The 18,686-nt window shown below is 35.0% G+C and overlaps 1 protein-coding gene across 2 annotated transcripts in view; it reads right to left on the bottom strand.

Moving 5' to 3' along the window:
* The window catches only part of CEP290 (centrosomal protein 290), a 101,639-nt gene that overhangs the window by 41,544 nt on the left and 41,409 nt on the right, over nt 1-18,686 (bottom strand). For both annotated transcript variants that reach the window (XR_003567340.1, XM_027842499.1), the window contains exons 30-34: nt 11,165-11,276; nt 9,656-10,111; nt 7,414-7,578; nt 6,974-7,081; nt 6,606-6,740 (exon numbers count right to left, since the gene is read on the bottom strand). Coding sequence is in view for 1 of the 2 variants with exons in the window: in XM_027842499.1 (XP_027698300.1) it covers nt 6,606-6,740; nt 6,974-7,081; nt 7,414-7,578; nt 9,656-10,111; nt 11,165-11,276 (976 nt within the window). In the remaining variant the exon portion in view is untranslated. The remainder of the gene's footprint in view (nt 1-6,605; nt 6,741-6,973; nt 7,082-7,413; nt 7,579-9,655; nt 10,112-11,164; nt 11,277-18,686) is intronic.

Raw genomic sequence — 18,686 nt, 5'->3', positions numbered from 1 at the left:
CCATCTCCATCCCCCAACCTCAGGAACAGAATGCAACTTTAACATAAAATTCAAAGTCAAGTAATACACTGGGAAAAATAAGCAAAAAACAAAAAAAGAACTTCACCATAAAAAGCTACTATGGTAACAGAAAAGATCAAGACACCAACTCAGAAGACAGTAATATCAAAACAGCTACAAGCAAAGCTTTCAAGAAAAAAAAAAAAAAAGTGAATCAGACACAGGCCCAACCAGAATTCATAGAAATGCTAAAAAATGCTTTTCAACATCATATAAAAGTGGTAGAGAAAAAATTGGAGAAAGAAATGAGAGCAAGGGAAGAAAATTATGACAAGACACTTAACAAAACGAAGCACAAAAAATACTGCAGAAAATAACATCTTAAAAAATAGAATTGGAAATGGTGATGAAAACAATTCCTTAAAAAGCAAAACTGGCCAAATGGAAAAAAAAAAGAGGTACAAAGGCCCAATAAAGAAAATAATTCCTTAAAAACCAAAACTGGACAATTTGGAAGAAAATGACTCCAATTTGTCCAACTGAACAAAACTGGAAAATAATGACTCCATGAGATACCAAGAAACAAAACAAAGTCAAAAGAATGAAAAAAATGAAAGAAAATTTGAAATATCTTATTGGAAAAACAACTGACCTGGAAAATAGACTGAGGAGAGATAATTTAAGAATTCTTGGATTACCTGAAAACCATGATAAAAAAAGAGAGCCTAGATATCATATTTCAAGAAATTATAAAGGAAAACTTCCCTAATATCCTAGAACCAGAGTGTAAAATAGAAGTGGAAAGAATCCACCAATCACCTCCTGAAAGAGATCCCAAAATAAAAACTAAATAGATATTTAATAAAATAGAGGACTTTCAACATTTCCTGATGAAGAGACCAGAACTTAATAGAAATTTTGACAAATTGTATTTTGACAAATACAAGACTCAAAAGAAGCATAAAAAGGTAAACATGAAAAAGAAATCCTAATGGACTCAACAAGGTTTGAGGGGTGAGGAACCTGTGGCCTCGAGGCCACTTGTGGCCCTCTAGGTCCTCAAGTGAGGCCCTTTGACTGAATCCAAACTTCATAGAACAAATCTCCTTAATAAAAAGATTAGTTCTGAAAAACTTGGACTCAGTCAAAAGACCTCACATAAGGACCTTGAAGGCCACATGTGGCCTCGGGGCCGCAGATTCCCCACCCCTGGAACTGTTACATTGCCATATGGGAAGATGATACATGTAAGCCCTAAGAACTTTATTTTTATTAGGGCAATAAGGACTCTACATAGGCAGGTGGCATGGGAGTGAGTCGATTAGGTTCAGGTGATCACAAAAAGTTATGCACTCAAAGAAGGGGTAAGGGAGAGGAAGAACAGGGGAAATTATTACACATAAAAGAGGAGAGTAAGAAAGAACTTTTACATTAGAGGGGAAAATGGGGGAGGGAAGGAGGCAGACAATGCTTGAATTTAACTCATATAAATTGGTTCAAATAGGGAAGGATATAGAAACATACTCAACTGGGTATAGTACTCCATCTTACCTAACAGGGAAGTAGGAAAAGTAGGAATGCAAAGCTGGTTCAACATTAGGAAAACTATATCCATCATTAACCATTATCAATAACAAAAACAAAAAAAATCATGATTACCTCAATAGATGCAGAAAAAGCTTTTGACAAAATACAACACCCACTCCTACTAAAACCTTTAGAAAGCCTAGGAATAAATGAAGGTTTTCTTAAAATAATAAGTAGTATAAATCTAAAACCATGAGCAAACATTATCTGTAACGGAGATAAATGGAAGCTTTCCCAATAAAATCAAGGGTAAAATAAAGATGTCCATTATCACCACTACTATTCAATATTTTACTAGAAATGCTAGTTATATCAATAAAACAAAAAAAATTGAAGGAATAAAAATAGACAATGAGGAAATAAAACTATCACTCTCTGAACATGATATGATGGAATACTTAGAGAACCCTAGAGAATCAACTAAAAAACTAATCGAAACATTTAACAACTTTACGAAAGTTGCAGGATGTGAAATAAACCACATAAATCATCTCTATTTCTAGACCATAAAACTCAGCAGGAAGAGATATAAAAAGAAATTCCATTTAAAATAACCATAGATAATATAAAATACTTGGGAGTGTACTTGCTAAGAGAAACCCAGGGACTACATGAACACAATTGCAAAATATTTTTCACACAAATAAAGACAGACCTGAACAACATAAGAAATATTCATTGCTCATGGGTACTCCAAGCCAAAAAAAAAATGTCAATTCTACCTAAATTAATTTATCCATTCAGTGCCATATCAATCAAACTTCCAAAAATTTAATTTATAGAGCTAGAAAAAAAATAACAAAAGTTCATCTGGAAGAACAAAGGATCAAGAATATCAAGGGAATCAATGAAAAAAAATGAAGGAAGATGACCTACCATTACTGGATTTCAAACTATACGGTAATCTTGTGTATGTTAAACCCAAAGATCCAAGAGTTGAGAGTAAGAACTCTTCATTTGACAAAAATTGCTGGGAAATCTGGAAAGCAATTTGGCAAAAACTAGGCACAAATCAACATTACTCTGTATAAGGTCAAAATGGGTAAATAAATTAGACATAAAGGGTGATATTATAAATAAATTAGGGTTTCCAAAGAGACCATAAAAAAGGTACAAGGATCCACATGTACAAAAATACTTACAGCAGCTATTTTTGTGGTGGCAAAGAATTTCAAATTGAGGGGATGCCCATCAAGTAGGGAATGACTGAACAAGTTGTGGTATATGAATGTAATGGAACACTATTGTTCCATAAGAAATGGTAAGCAGGAGGATTTCAGAAAAACATAGAAAGACTTGCATGAACTGATGCTGAGTGGGATAGAAAGACTTGCATGAACTGATGCTGAGTGAAGTGAGCAGAACCAAGAGAACATTGTATACAGGAACAGCAACATTGTTCAATGACCAACATTTTTAGACTTAGCTCTTCTCAGCAATGCAAGGATCTAAGACAACTCCAAAAGACTCACAACTGAAAATGCTGATCACATCCAGAGAAAGAACTATGGAGTGTGAATGCAGATCGAGGCATACTATTTTCTCTTTTTTTTGTTGTTTTTTTTTGTTTTTTCTTTCTCATGGTTTTTCTCTTTTGTTCTGATTCTTCTCTCACAATATGACCAATGTGGAAATATGTTTAACATAATAATACATGGATAGCCTGTATCAGATTACATGCCGTCTTGGGGAGGGGAAAGTGTGGGGGGGATTTAGAACTCAAAATCTCATAAAAGTGAATGTTGAAAACTAAAAGTAAATAAATAAAGAATTTTTAAACAAATAAGTAAATTAGGGGAGTATGGAAAAATGCACCTGTCAGATCTGTGGATAAGAAAAGAGTTTATGACCAAACAAGAGATAGAGAGGACCATGGGAAATAAAATAGATAATTTTTATTACATGAAACTAAAAGGCTTTTGCACAAACAAAAGCAATGCAGCCAAAAATCAGAAGGAAAGCAGTAAATTTGGAAGAAAAATTTACACCAAATTTCTCATTTATAAATTATATACATATATTTATAAATTTATAAAAATGAGAACCATTCCTCAAATAATAAAGGGTCAAAGTATTTGAACAGGCTGTTTTCAGAAGAAGAAATCAGTTATCAATGGTCACATGACAAAAATCCTCTACCATTATTGCTTAAAGAAATGTAAATTAACACAACTCTGAGATACAGCCTAACACTTCTCAGTTTGGCTAACATGACAGAAAAGATAAATGATAAATGCTGGAGGGGATATGGAAAAATAGGTACACTAATGCACTGTTGGTAGAGATGTGAACTGGTCCAATTATTTTATAGAATAGTCCAAAAGGCTAAAAAACTGTGCATACCCTTTGATCTAACAATACCACTACTAAGTTTGTATCCCAAAGAAAGCAAAGAAAAGGGGGAAAGACCTCTTCAGACAAAAATATTTACAGTAGTTCTTTTCACAGTGGCAAAGAACTAGAAATCAAGGGGATGCCCATTAATTGGAGAATGGTTGAACAAACTATAGTATACGATTATTATGGCATACTATTGTGCTATTAAGAAATGATGAGGAGGATGATTCAGAAATATTTGGAAAGACTTATATGAACTGATGCAAAGGAAGTTAGCAAAACCAGAAGAATATGGTACTCAGTAAGAGCAATATTATAAGGATGATTAACTATGAAAGACTTAGCTACTCTGATCAAGACAATGATCCAAGATAATTTCGAAGGGCCTATGATGAAAAATACTATCCACCTCCAGAGAGAAACCTCATAAACTCTCAGTGTAGACTGAAGCATATTTTTTTTACTTTATTTTTTCTGCAATATGCTTAATAGGGAAATACGTTTTGCATGACCTCACATGTATAATTAATATCATATTGCTTGCCTTTTTAATGGAAGGGTTCTGAAAGGAAGGAGTAAAGGAGAGAATTTAGAACTCAAAATTTTTAAAAAATGAATGCTTAAAAAAATTTTAATGTAATTGGGGAAAGAAAAAAAAGAAAAAACAAATTTCAAAATTTAGTACTGCCCAGATTACAACATCTAGATGGGTCAGCCCATTAAATCAGTCCATCGATAGATATATTTTGAATAAATATTATAGGTAGAGAATTAGCTATTTCAGGAATTAATGAGATCTAACTGAAATGAGTTTGGAAAAATACATAGTATTTTTCATACATACAATACATATATACATACATACATACATACATACAATAATCCTAAATTTCTTAGTACCACAAAGGGCTATCTCTAACACCAATATTTTTTGGTAATGCCTTCACAGTTGCTAATAATGAAATGCTATAATCTTAGAAGATCTCATATCTTTCATTCGAAAACTCATAGGGATAGTAAATTGAATAAGATAGTTCAATGACATGCTCTCTTCTAGGAGAAATGGCAATGTTGATTTGATTATAATTCCTGGAACAAGAGGAGGAAGAAAATTTATGATGGCTGGGGTTTAGGACCAGGGAGGAGAGGGTTACATGGAAATTTGCTGAGAAAGCAAAGCACTGTTCCAAGGAGAGAGTTTGGAGCTGAGTGTCTTAGCAATTCCTGGGCATAGTGTTTTACTTTAAAAATACATTTAAACTGAAAAGTTCTTTTAAAATGTGTTCATAATTTATGTGTTCCAATGAAAAGTAAATTAACGATAAATGCTGGAGAAGATGTGGGAAAAAATGGAACACTAAAGCATTCTTGGTGGAGTTGTGAACTGATCCAACCATTCTGGAAAGCAATTTGGAACTATGCACAAAGGGCTATAAAACTGTGCATACCCTTTGACTTGGCAATACCATTTCTGGGTTTGTATCCTAAAGAGATCATACGAATGGGAAAAGGACCTACAAGTACAAAAATATTTGTAGCAGCTCGTTTTGTGGCAGCAAAAAATTGGAAATTGAGGGGATGCCCATCAGTTGTGGAAAGGCTGAACATACTGTAGTATATGAATGTAATGGAATACTATTGTGCTTTAATAAATGATGAGCAGGCAGACTTCAGAAAAACCTGGAAAGACTAATATGAACTGATGCTGAATGAAGTGAGCAGAACCAGGAGAACATTGTATACAGTTATAGTTACATCATGCAATGACTAACTTTGATAGACTTATTTCTTCTTAGCAATGCAAAGATCTAAGACAACTCCAAAAGATTCATGATGGAAAACGTTGTTCACATCCAGAAAAAGAACTATGGAGTCTGAATGCAGATTGAAGCTTATTATTTGCTCTCTTTTTTTTGTTTCTTCTTTCTCGTGGTTTCTCCCATTGTTCTAATTCTTTATAACATGATTAATGTGAAATAGGTTTAATATGAATATATATGTTGAGCTTATATAAATTTACACGGTGTCTTGGGGAGGGGTAAGGGGAGAGATGAGGAGAAAATTTGGTACTCAAAATCTTATGGAAGTGAATGTTGAAAACTAAAAATAAATAAATAAATTCATTTTAAAAAAGTAAATTAAACTCACATATAATTAGTACTCATTCTTTTTTGTATGTAATCTCATATGGGAGTTTTTTTGGATCTGTCTGCTAAAATCAAGAATTAAAACAACTTCTAATAATTCCTCATTAACAAGTAACATTTTTAAGGATACACAATATAAAATACTCGTGGTACCCTGATTCATGAGATTCATTTAAGAAAGTAACACAGAATGAAAATTTAGGATCAATACTCAATTGAATAGGGAAAGATCAGGTACTTATAGACAACTCCTACATGCTTTATAGCCCCCGTATTATGAGTGGCTGCTCATCAATATGCCCAAAGAACAAAAACAAAAGGGTCAGAAAGAAAAACCCAAATTAATCAATTCTGTTTTTCTTCAGTGGATCATATAAGTTATATTAGGGAAAGAATTTTCCCTAATATATGGCAGGAGTATGTTTTAAAATTACCTACAGGTTTAATAATTAATTCCAAGCTTCACTTTCATGAACATACATTAATGTAGGAGTTACACATTCACACCTAATAATGATAAGGCAAATTAATTACCTCTTCCAATGATTTACAAGTTGCCCGGGTTTCCATGATTATGCGAACATTTTCCTTGATTTTTCTCAAAGCTATCTCAAGTTGATTTGGAAGAGGCAAACTGGGGTCTGGTATTGATCCTGTAGCCTCTTCAAACTGTTGGGAAACAGAAATTTGCAAAAAACTGTTCTACCACTAGGAAAAATGTTCATTTTTCACAAGAGCATGTTAAGCATAGTTTAAATGCTACGTATCTTTTAAACATCAAAAGAAGACAAATGATTTTACCTGATTGGAGAGGGAAATTTTTCATCAATGTACATTCTAGTCCATTCTATATAACACAAGATTTGTGTGCTACTCACAATTTCCCATTAATCTCTACATACCTTACGAGCTGCATTCAATATTTCATTTTGTTGACTATCAAATATGTCTAGCTGCCGTTCTAACTCAACCTCTCTTTGATCCCAGGACATTTGCTGTTCTTCATGAAACTGTAGAAAAACAGTTTACTTCAATAATAGAGAAAGGAAACTGGAAGAACCTTTTAGATATGTAAACGGAAATACCTAATGAAATACGATTAGCAAAAGTTTTCAACTTAATACTACTATTTGTAGCATGCTTTCTATCTTAACTATTATAAAAATAATTTATGTTTAAAATTATTTGAAAAATAAGAACTGAATGTACACTGTTATTATACAACAACAATGGGAGCTCCACACAGTCAGGAGACTACAGGAGCCACTTAGGCAGTGGCTCAGATTTTTTAAAATCCTAATAGAGAAACATAATAATGCTCCATGTATCCAGACATATGCACCTTGTTTTGCTGCACAATCTCTTCCTCTAGATTGCTGATTGTGTGTTCATATTCAGAAATTACATTTTTCAAATATTTCATTTCTTCTTTGTCTTTGACTAATTCCCTATTTAGTTTGAGCTCTTGAAGACGAAGTTCTTCCATTTTCATGTGCCAATCAATTACCTAAATAAGACAAAAAGAGGTTTATATGTATATACATATGTATATACACACACACGTATATACGTACACACTGCATGTAGGCACATATATGAGCATTATAAACAAACTGTTCATTTTAATTACTTCAATTGCATGAGATCATATATCAATCAAGCTTTCCATAATAAAGTTATGCATTGTAAACTCGCTCATCTAGTCACATTCCAAAGTTCATAAAGTAACAGTGACCATTATTTTCAAAAAAATACCCATTTACTTTAGATAGAATGGATTATCTACCCAACTGACATTCACTTAGATAAATTTTGTGTTTCACTAATGGAAAAAGGGAGTCCCAAATTCAAATGGGCAATTCTCAATAAGACAGTCAGATTGAGGTCCAAGGTAGCAACAATAAAACTTCATTAATTCCTATTAATTAGGAAAAAGACTAATCCAAATAATACGAATTTTAAGGTATTTCTAAATAAATGTGAGCTTACTCATTTAAAGTATATATTAAAAAACTAGGCTTTTAAATGTATGGAGAGAATTCATTTGAGACCTAGTACAATGAATGATAAATGAATGATAAGGCATTTTTAAATTAGGACTGAAATTCTTTGTATATGAATGCTTCTAAAGCGCTAGAAGATGACTGCTCTCTTTATCAGATTTGCCATTTTCCCTTCATTCTTGTTTCTACAATGAATTTGCATAGAAAATCTTTAAAGAAATGAAGCTCAGAGGTCACCTAGTACCTGAAAGCCGTGCTGAAGTCTACATCTCCTCTGTCTACAGGACTGCCCTCATTTACCAATCTGGTTATACAATAAAAAAAAAAGAACATCCTAAGTCCAGGAGTCAAGTAGGTTTGCTTCTTGGCAAATCCACCTAAGTTCTAATGACAAAAAAACATAAAAAATGAAAATTTCAGCCTAGCTCCATCTCGAGGCAACCAGATAGCACAGTGGATAGAATGCCAGCCTTAGAGTTGGGAAAGCCTGGGTTTGATTTGTACCTTGTACATTTCACAGGATCACAGATTCAGACAAGGGTCATTAGAAGGGTAAGGAAGGTGAATTTTAGTGTGAGTAAGGAGGATTTTGTTATGCCTTTTTAGATAATAGTTCCAGGATCCTAGGTAATACTTCCCATGAATTATGGCTGAAAACAGCTCCACTACGCTTGCGCAGTGAGATATAGGGATGACATAAGTGATATTTACTACACTTGCACTGAATGACGATAGTGCTAAAATTAACCTGTAAGGCTACTGTTGGCAATATGCCTTCTTTGTCTATTGCCCTGTAAAGCAAATGGGCACTGGCCAGTAAGTGGGGAACCCATTTGGGTATTTGGGTAATGCATAGAGGAATGCATGTACCTGCCTTGATCAGTCCCCATCAAGGCCTGGGTAGAATCTGTGTGCTTGCCTCAACTGGCCCCCACTGAGGTTTAGGGGACCAATAGAAGTCGTAGCTCCTACTATTCTTGCCCCCACCTGCAAGAAGTGTAATTAGGGAATGCTGTAGGAGTTGGAGCTCCCATTATCAGCAAACTCCTTTTGAGAAGACTAGACTACAATAAAGTCAGCTTATCTAACCCCTACGAAGCTGTCTTCCTGTCTGACGAGATCAAAGGCAAACCTGTGCTAGAACACCTGTTAGTGTTAGAAGGCCTCCTGTGTTCTCCTGCCCAACAAACGGTGTTACTTGTGTGTCTGCCTGTGAAACACGAGGTCACTGTGTCCATATCCATTTTATAGATGAGGAAACTGAGGCCCAGGGAGATGAGGTGACCTGAGCGTCAGAGGCAGGATTTGAACCTTGGTCTTTCAGCCTTCAAGTCCTAGGTGTGTGACCCTGGCCAAGTAAGCCTATTAGTCTCTCAGTGCTCTAAGCTACTCTCTAAGACCACAAGTAGAGGGAGTTTACTCATATGGGAGTTCCCTATTCGCAGGAAAATTCAGGGTCAGTTCCTGGCCCTGCTCCACATCCGTACATCCTGAGACCTTAAAGCGACTCACTAAAGCAGAATCTTACCGAAATCCGACATCCGATTTTAACCTTAACATGTAAGATCAAAACTGACACACCTTCTGGGCCCCCCTGGCATCCTTTAAGGTGCTTATGAGCTCCTCCAGGCCTTTTAACTTTAACTCCAGTTCCAGGGTTTTGTTCTCCATGTTTCTCCGCTCCTCCTGACAAGTCCTGACCTCTTGCATGACTTGCAGCTTGTCATTCTGCAGCTGAATCATCGTTTTGGAATACTTCTCCTGCTGTGCCAAGGGCAAAGTGCCACAGAACTGTCGCCGCAGGGCCTGAATGGTACCGCGCAGATGCTTCGCTCGACTTCTCCCTTCCAGGCGAGCGAAATACAGACTCTGCTCCTTCTCATCGAGCTTCTGCTCGAGACGCAAGTTGTAAGTCTCCACCTTCTGCAGCTGGGAAGTCACTGACTCCAACTTGCTAACAGAAGCGGCTTCGCTAATTTGCAGGGCAACAATATGCTGATGCAGCTTGGCAATGAGGGCTTTTTCATCCGACTGTGCCTGGTGCCAAAGGGAATTAAGGCGGGTAGGTAAGAAGACGAGATCGTACCTTTGCTTCATTACCCAACTCAAATTTGACCAATTCCATGATGGTTTCCCTGATTTCCTCTACTAAAAGTGAGCTTTTCTTCCTCTGAACTCTCAAAACACTTGTAACCCCTCATCATACTGAATTAGCATTTTACAGTTAGTACTATACACGTTTCAGCTCCCTGAAGAAAACTAAAATGCTCAAGGACAAGGATTGTGTCTTGCTTATCTCCCTTGTCACATAGCTTGGTGACATGCCTTTCATCTGTCGGTTAATAAATTCTCACTGAAATCAAGGTTTAGGTTTTCATGTAAAAGTGTTATTTATAGGTATGTTATAATATGCTACTCAAACTCAAGTACAGCATTTTTACTATAATAACCGACAAAGACTATTCTATGATATAAGTCTGAATCATCTGATGAAAGAATTCTCAATCAAGAGACTTTGATTCTAGTCCTGGCTCCGTTAAGCAGCAATGTAATTTGGGGATACCACAGTAATTATTTTCAGTACCTATAAAATGCATTTTTAGTATCTATAAAATTCAGTACCAATAAAATTTTCAGTACCTATAATAATATTGGCCTCTCTTTTATTGGAATGATGTGGTTCTAATGAAAAAAACTGAGTAGGACATACTAAGCCATTTAGAGGATTTTTGTTTTGTTTTGTTTTGTTTTTAAAGAAAGACTATATGTAAAAACAAACAAAAACCCAACTAGCACCCTCAGCTAGCTTTGCGGTTTTTCTGCAGTATCTATTCTGCATTATCTGTCTCATAATCAGCCCCAGGGTCTATACTAGACCCAGTCAATCATCGCATGCCCATTCTTCCCCCCTCCCTTTTCCTCCTACCACTTTTCTATTCCAGAGAGAGGTTCAGTTACAGGGTATTCTAACCAGTCCTTACCAGACTCCCACAAAGGGTGACTAGGCCTGAAGTTTGTAAATCATCCCCAACCTGATTTTTAAAAATGAGTAAGTCCATGCCTCTTGTGAAGACTTGGAGCTGGTCTCACCTGGTAGTCTAACACCTGCATTCGCAGAGATTCGACCTCCTTTTCTCTGGATTGCTGATGTGAACTCAGAGCTTCAACTTGAGTCTTGGCTATATCAGAAATCTCCTTCAGTCTAGTAAGTCATACAATGATACAGTAATAACTATAAGGCATTTAATAATTTTCTAAATGCAAAGTAGGAATTGTTTTGGTTTTTTTTTTAAATAATCAGAATGCTGGGTTTCCATTCTTTAAGACAATCTCCTGGTTTATAACTTTTCTATTTAACATAAACAGACTATATCTAATATGCAATGTTTTGAGTATAAGTTCACATTATGATATTTAGACAAAGAGATCAACAAGACGGCAGATCAGACACTCTCCCCAGTCCCCACTAGATAGGTACAAAGACTGGACTTGGGATTTCATTTGGATAGGAAAGTCATGGATGAGGAAATTCCTTCTAATAGCACAGGTCAGCACCTTCTCTGAAATGTGTAGTCTCTTTAAAGTTGCCTACAACACTGTGTAAGGCTGAACTTGTCCAGGGTCATAAATACAGTACACGTCAGAGGCCGAACCTGAACCTGGTCTTGCTGGGCTTGGGCCTGGGCCCGGGCCCTTCTGCTGCAAAGACTTCACCAGCACAAGTCACCCTCTGCTTGCTCTCAAGGAGGGTGGTTAGGCTTCTGCCTGGGTGACCGCTAATTTAAGGATCCCAAAAGCTGCAGACCAAGTCCAGAATATTGTTTCCACTGCCCCCAAACCGTGAAAAAAGTGGCATACCCTAATACAGCTCAGCTTGAAAAGGAAAGGTGAGCCAAGGGAAGAAATGAGACAGGAAGCCACCAGGAGTGGTTCTACCAAGTCTAAAGGAAAGGAGACAGCAACCCAGCTGCAGCCAGCCCTACCTCCTTATAGGTTTCTGATAGCAAGGACAAAGACCAATGAGGCCTACATGCCCCAGTGGGGAGAAAGCTGAGGAAGTATGGCAGCAGAACCCCAAGGTTTTAGCCTTAACCAAAGGCAGAAGCCTGCAAGTGAGTGATAGGAGAATATAAGAGGAAAAGGCTGAAACATCCAAGAGGAAGAAAACTCAATAAAACACAGAGCACCAGCTGATAAAACTAGATAGCAAGACAAGTTCTTCCTCCAAGAGAGTAAAACTCTTAACAAACATTATAGGACAAAGGAAAATGAACTGATTTCTGATAAAACAGAATTCTTTGTAATACTACAAGAATAGAGAACAAGAAGTATCAGAAATGGCCAAAAATAATTATTCAAGAAATGAAATCCATAAGAAATTATGGGTATATATGTGTACACACACATATCAAAATTCACATTTCTCAATGAAGAAATTTTTTAAATCTATTAGCAGACTAGGGAAAAAAATTAAACCATGGTGGTAAGTTGCTTCAATGAAGCCAAAGAGAGATGAACATATTTGGAATTCAAAAATACTGACATGGATGAAAATATGGGAAAAGAAGGGGGGGAAAAGGGTAGTCATGTTTAAAGAAGATGTGATGTCTCTCACAGCCAAAGTCAATGACATCTAAGCTAATGACACTGCGTGGGAAATGTAGAGCCAACTTAACCAAATCAAAAAAATCTGAATGCCATGGAAATAATAAAAGAAAGCTACCTATAATTTAGGACTATAGAAAACAAAGGACCATAGGAATCCACTGATCACCTCCAGTAAAGAAATCTATACATTTTAAACTAAGAGACATAGAGTGGTTAAATTTAACTACTCCAACAACAAATTCTGTAAGCAACTAGGATAACCTTCCTATATAAAGGAAATTAAATTTGAATAACATAAGATTGTGTCCCATACATTAGAAACAGTAAAAAGGAGAGAAATGGTTACTCCAAAAAGCAAAAGTACTCAAGCTACACCCTGAAATGATATTATCCTACAAATATGAGCCTAATCATAAATGAAAAAAAAATTCAACGAGAGGCATTTGAGAAATTCCTGTAAAAGAAAACAAAACAGACACAAGCAGAATATTCTACTTGCAAACACCCCAAACAATTAGAAACACAAGAAAGATTAGGTAAGTACAGTTACTAAGGAAAGAACAGATAAAGAAATAAATTACCACAAGTTCAAAGATCATTTTAAAAATGTAAGAAAAAGAAAAAGATTGTTCTAGAAAAAAAAAGAGAAACTGTCAAAAGATTTAAGGTGGACAAGCAGGGGCAGTTAGGTGGTGCAGTGGATAGAGCTCCAGTCTTGAAGTCAGGAGGACCTGAATTCAAAACCAACCTCAGACACTTGACACGTCCTAGGTGTGTGACCCTGGGGAAGTCACTTAACCCAGACTGCCTCATCAAAAAGCCAAAAAAAAAAATGGACAAGGGGCTAAAAACATAAACAGAATGTAAAGGAAAAAAAAATGAAAACAGAGGAACAGAAATGAAGCATCCAACCAAACAACCCCCATCGAGATGAATCTATGGGTTTTGTGAGACAAAACTGCAGAGGGGGAGGATGCCCATGTGGGAAGAAGGGAAGTGGAGACAGAGAGGAATGAGAGATGTCCCCTTATTAATCCATGGGTAAAGAGCAAAGGGATATGATGCCTATGGCCTCTCAAGAAGAGCTGAAGGAGAATGGGAAAGATCAAAGGAGAAGTCTCAGCCTAAAAGAGGTAGGGGTAGGACACTCCCATGGGAAGAGGTGCAACAGGAAATAAGAACCTCACAATGGACTTAATATTAGAAAAAGTAGTTTACAAGCTGATCGCCTTCTCTGAAAATGTTGTGACTCTGGGGACAACGTCTTGCTCCAGGAGAAGGAATAAGAGAGCTCCTAAAGGCGGCTGGTGGCTGGGGGTTGGAGGGGAGGAGGCATGGACATACCCATAAATCAAAAAGCAAAGTCAATGGGATGGAGAATGATGGGGAGGGTAGCAGGAAGAACTGGACTGCATGATTATGGACATGGGTCACTGCCTCTATACACATTATGAACTAAAACTTCTGAGAGTGAGGCACAACAGAAAAAAAAGGATTTTGGGGCAAGATTTGTTAGGGTAACAAAATAGAAAAGTGGTTAGAAGGAGCTCAAGCCTAGGACTTCAGAAGACTTAACTCCATGAGGAACAAAAAGAGATTAAAGAGGAATAAATAGGGATAAAGACCAAAACTCCGTGTATAAAATTTCAGTCCAGAAAGGGAAGAGAATTAATGAAGAGAACCAAGCAAAAACAATCTTTTTTTTAATTTAAAGAAAAGGGGACAGAAAAAAGAAAACAAAGAAACTAAAGAAGTTGTGGGGAAGAAGAGGAAACATTTTAAATCAACTTTGAATTAATTGAGGTAAGAAAAAGAAGAGGAAAAGAGAAAATAAAGAGGGGAGGAAACAGTTGTAGCAAAAGAAAGAAAAAGAAATCAATATTTAAGTAAAACCTCCAAACCAGGGAAAAGGGTTGACAAATGAGAGTAGGGAAAGGGCTCGAGGAGGGAAGCCTATGGGAATAAGACTATATCAAAGTTGCTTAAACAAAACTAATTGTAAAAACAAAGTATTGATGTCAGAGAGGAAAGAAATTTTTAAAATATTTTAAAAACAACATTAAGGACATAAATAGAAGAAAACTATAACCTAACTCTCATAACTTTAAATATGAAATATCTAACTCAATAAAACAAAGTGGCAAAATGGATAAGACAACAAAATTCCACAATCTATTCCTTATAATAAACACATCTAAAAAGTAAAAACATATTTAGAATAAAAATTAGAGGCTGGAACAAAAGTTACTAACAAAAGTTACTATGCATGAAGTAAATCCACAAAAGCAGGAACTGTGATTATGCTAGCAAGAAAAGCAAAACCAAAAGTTCACAATATAAGACAAACAAGAAAATTAAATAATGCTTAAGGAAGTCACAGACAATGAAACAACATCAATATTAAAGATGTCAGTACTAAATGGCAAAGCATTTAAATTCATGAAAGAAAAACTAACTGAATTTTAAAAAGACATAGATAGTAACTCAATAGCAGGAGACTTTAATATTCCTTTCTCAAAGTTGGACAAATCTAATACGGAGGTAAACAAAAAAAAATTTTTTTTAAACAGAAGAAACTATGGGGCAATTTGAAGTTAAAAGATTTTTGTTATTTTCTGAATGTACCACTAAATAATATACCTATTTACCAATACAGCACGGGCACCTTTGCAAAATATATTTGTTATTAGGGCACAGAAAAACTGCAAAGATATGTTTTTTAAAAAGCAGAAATAAGGGGCAGCTAGGTGGCACAATGGATAGAGCACCGGCCCTGAAGTCAGGAGGACCTGAGTTCAAATCCAGCCTCAGACCAAACACTTGACACTTACTAGCTGTGTGACCCTGGGCAAGTCACTTAACCCCAACTGCCTAAAAGAAAAAAAAATGTAAAAAAAAAAAAAGCAGAAATATATCCTGTACAGAATATAACACCAAAAACAAATAGTAATAATACAAGGAACACAAGCAAAAGATACAGAGATTAAATACAGAAAGCCTAACAAGTTAAAGAACAGATCATAAAAACAATTACATTACGATCAAAGACGAAAGACTAAAATTTTTGAGATCCAGGTAAAGAAGTTCTCAAAGTAAAAATTATTTTTCTAGAAACATAAATGAAATAGAACACAGAAGATTAATAAACTAAATATGTAATTTTAAAACATTAAAAGAAGAAAAAACACAAAATAAGCATGAAAGATTTTTTTAAAAAGAGTAAATAAATTAAAAACCAAAAAGACCAGACTTGATGAAAAAAAAAAAACACAAAAAGTTGGTTCCTTGAACAAATGAATAAAATTGATAATTGCAGAAACAATTATCAAAACTTACTCTCTATGAAGTTATATACCAACAAAACTGTTAATTCAAAAGATACAGAATTATCTACAAAAACATAAAATATACAAATTAATAGACCACTAAAGGGAGATCTTAAATAATCCAGTCTTTGAAAAGAAAACTGAACTAGCTATTAAGGAACTATCAATGGCAAAAACCACTGGTCCAAATGGCATTAGAGAGGAATTCTATCAAACTTTCTAAGAACAATTAAAAGTTACACTACACAAATTACTCTCAAAAACTGAGAAATGATACACTACACTGCACTCCTTTAATGAGGCAAATACTGTCTGAATACCTAAAGCAAGAAAAGATAAAGGAAAGAAACGGAACCCCAATATCATTAACGAATATAGATTGAAAATATTTAAGAAAAATCTTAGCAAAAATATCACAGCAATTTATAAAAAAAATTCATTTACTATAATCAAGTTGAATTTATATTAAGGATGCAAAGAAACATAATAGAAATAATTAATCTTATTAAAAATAAAAACCAGGAGGCAATTATGGAAAGTTAAATCTCATTCAAAATAACTACATGGTGCATAAAATATCTTAAAGTTCAATTATACACCAGAGACTAAGGAAATGAGGAATAATTTAAATAATTGATGAGAAGCTCACTGGTCACGGCAAAGCCTTGCCTATATGACAAAGACAATTCTAATAAGTTGAGTTTACAGATTTAGTAGCTCAGTGTTCGACAAACCCAAGATCACAAAGTAATGGGAAGACTCATGTTTAATAAGAACTACTAATAAAACTAGAAAGCAATTTGGCAGCATATATATTTAAACCAGTATTTTCCAATATATACCACAATAAACTCCAAAAAGATGTAGCCTAAATATAAAAAAAATCATAAAAAGGAGAATACAAAAAAATATGGGGAGAATCATTAAAGAAACAAGGGAATCAGGTGTTGCTAGGGTCATAGCTTTATAGCTGGAAAGAACCTTTGGGGTCATTGAGTCCAACCACCTTCATTTTACAGCTGAGGAAACTGAGGAGCAGAGAATGTAAGTGGCTTTCCTAGGGTCATCAAACAACTGGTTAAGTTTCTAAAATCTGAACCCAAGTCTTCCCGACTGAGACTTCATCATTCTATCTACTACATTATCCTGCCCCCCCCCCAAAAAGAGAAAGCAGATAATTTTAAACACAGAAAATATAAAAGCTATTGCACAAACAAAATCAATGCTGCTAGACTAAAAAGAAAAGCTGATTCTTGGGGGGGGGAGCCTTTGCATCAAATATTTCTAATAAAAGTGCAAAAGAACTGACATAATTATAGAAAACCAAAAGGTATTTCCTATTAAATAAGCAGTAAATGGATGGGTAGAATATTCAACAAATAAAATAAAGCAATCAACTATCATTAAAAATATTACAAATCATACAAATATAAATTGATAAAGTTTCATCTTTATACTCATCAAACTGCCAAAGATAATAAAAGTACCAAAACTGAAGAAGCTGTGAGATGACAGCAACACTAATACATTGGTGGCACGGCTATGAATTGATCTAATTCTGGAAAACAATTTGGAATTATGCAAGTAGTTACTAAGCTTTTCATAACACTTAACCAAGACATCCCACAACTAAGACATATACCTTGAGTGGGTCAAAGAAAAAAAGACCAAAAATACTCATGGCAGCACTCATACAGTAGTAATTAAAGGGAAAAAAAACAACAGAGAAACAGAGTGGGTACCTATCAATTAGATTATGGCTGAACAAATATTGTAGCAAAAGACAGGATAAATGTAAGAAATTCAGAGGAAAAATTGAAGAAAGAAATGAAGTGTTACAAAGTGAATAAAGAAAAACCAAGAGAAGAATATTCTCAATGCCTACAATAATATAAATGAAAACATAAATAAAAGGCATTTGAAAGAACTGCAAAAAAAAATCTTGGTTTCAGAAAATAGAGAATTAAAGATACACTCCCTCCTCTTAGAAGAACAGTGGTTTTGTCATTTGGATTGGCTTAACTGTTTCATTTTGTTTTTTTAATTCTGAAGGGAAGGTTCAAATAAGAGAAAATCTGAGAAATGACTGTAATGTTTAAAAAATAAAAAAGGTACAAGAAAAAAAGAGAATTTAAAAATCACCTATTACAATGCCAATTTGAAGCACTAATCACTTCTAGAAAACTACATAGTTAAAAATAAAAGTAAATTAACACATTTACATAATACTATTGTTAAGTCCCTAAAGAGGCTCCATTTTCATTAGGAAGCAAAAGTGTCCAGATGATTTGTGGCTGTTGGATATAATATTTGGTTAGGGCATCTCCTAATAGTTACACATTTTCAACCTTTTTTTAAAGAAGACAGTCCCTACCACACTTCAGTCTCTCAACAATCTCAGAAAATACCTACAGGATTAAGTATTAGGCCTCTTTTCCTTTTAAAATTTTTAGTGCATTTTAAAATACTGCGAGATACATTTTCCACAACTGTTAAGATTATTAAAAATGTATGTGTGTGTATGTGTGTATTTTCAGGGTTAAGAGGGAAGAAGGGGAGCTACATTCATTCTACCACTTTGGAGAAGTCCCAAAGATTAGGTGCAAAGTTTTAAAATCATCTCTAGTGGGAAATAAATTGCAATAGGGATTGAAAGATTGAATTCTTCCCTGTTCTTT

Source organism: Vombatus ursinus, unplaced genomic scaffold (assembly GCF_900497805.2).
Source record: "Vombatus ursinus unplaced genomic scaffold, bare-nosed wombat genome assembly UNPS02014874.1, whole genome shotgun sequence".
NCBI classification, from domain to species: Eukaryota; Metazoa; Chordata; class Mammalia; order Diprotodontia; family Vombatidae; genus Vombatus; species Vombatus ursinus.
This window is presented reverse-complemented; position numbering and strand designations above follow the sequence as displayed.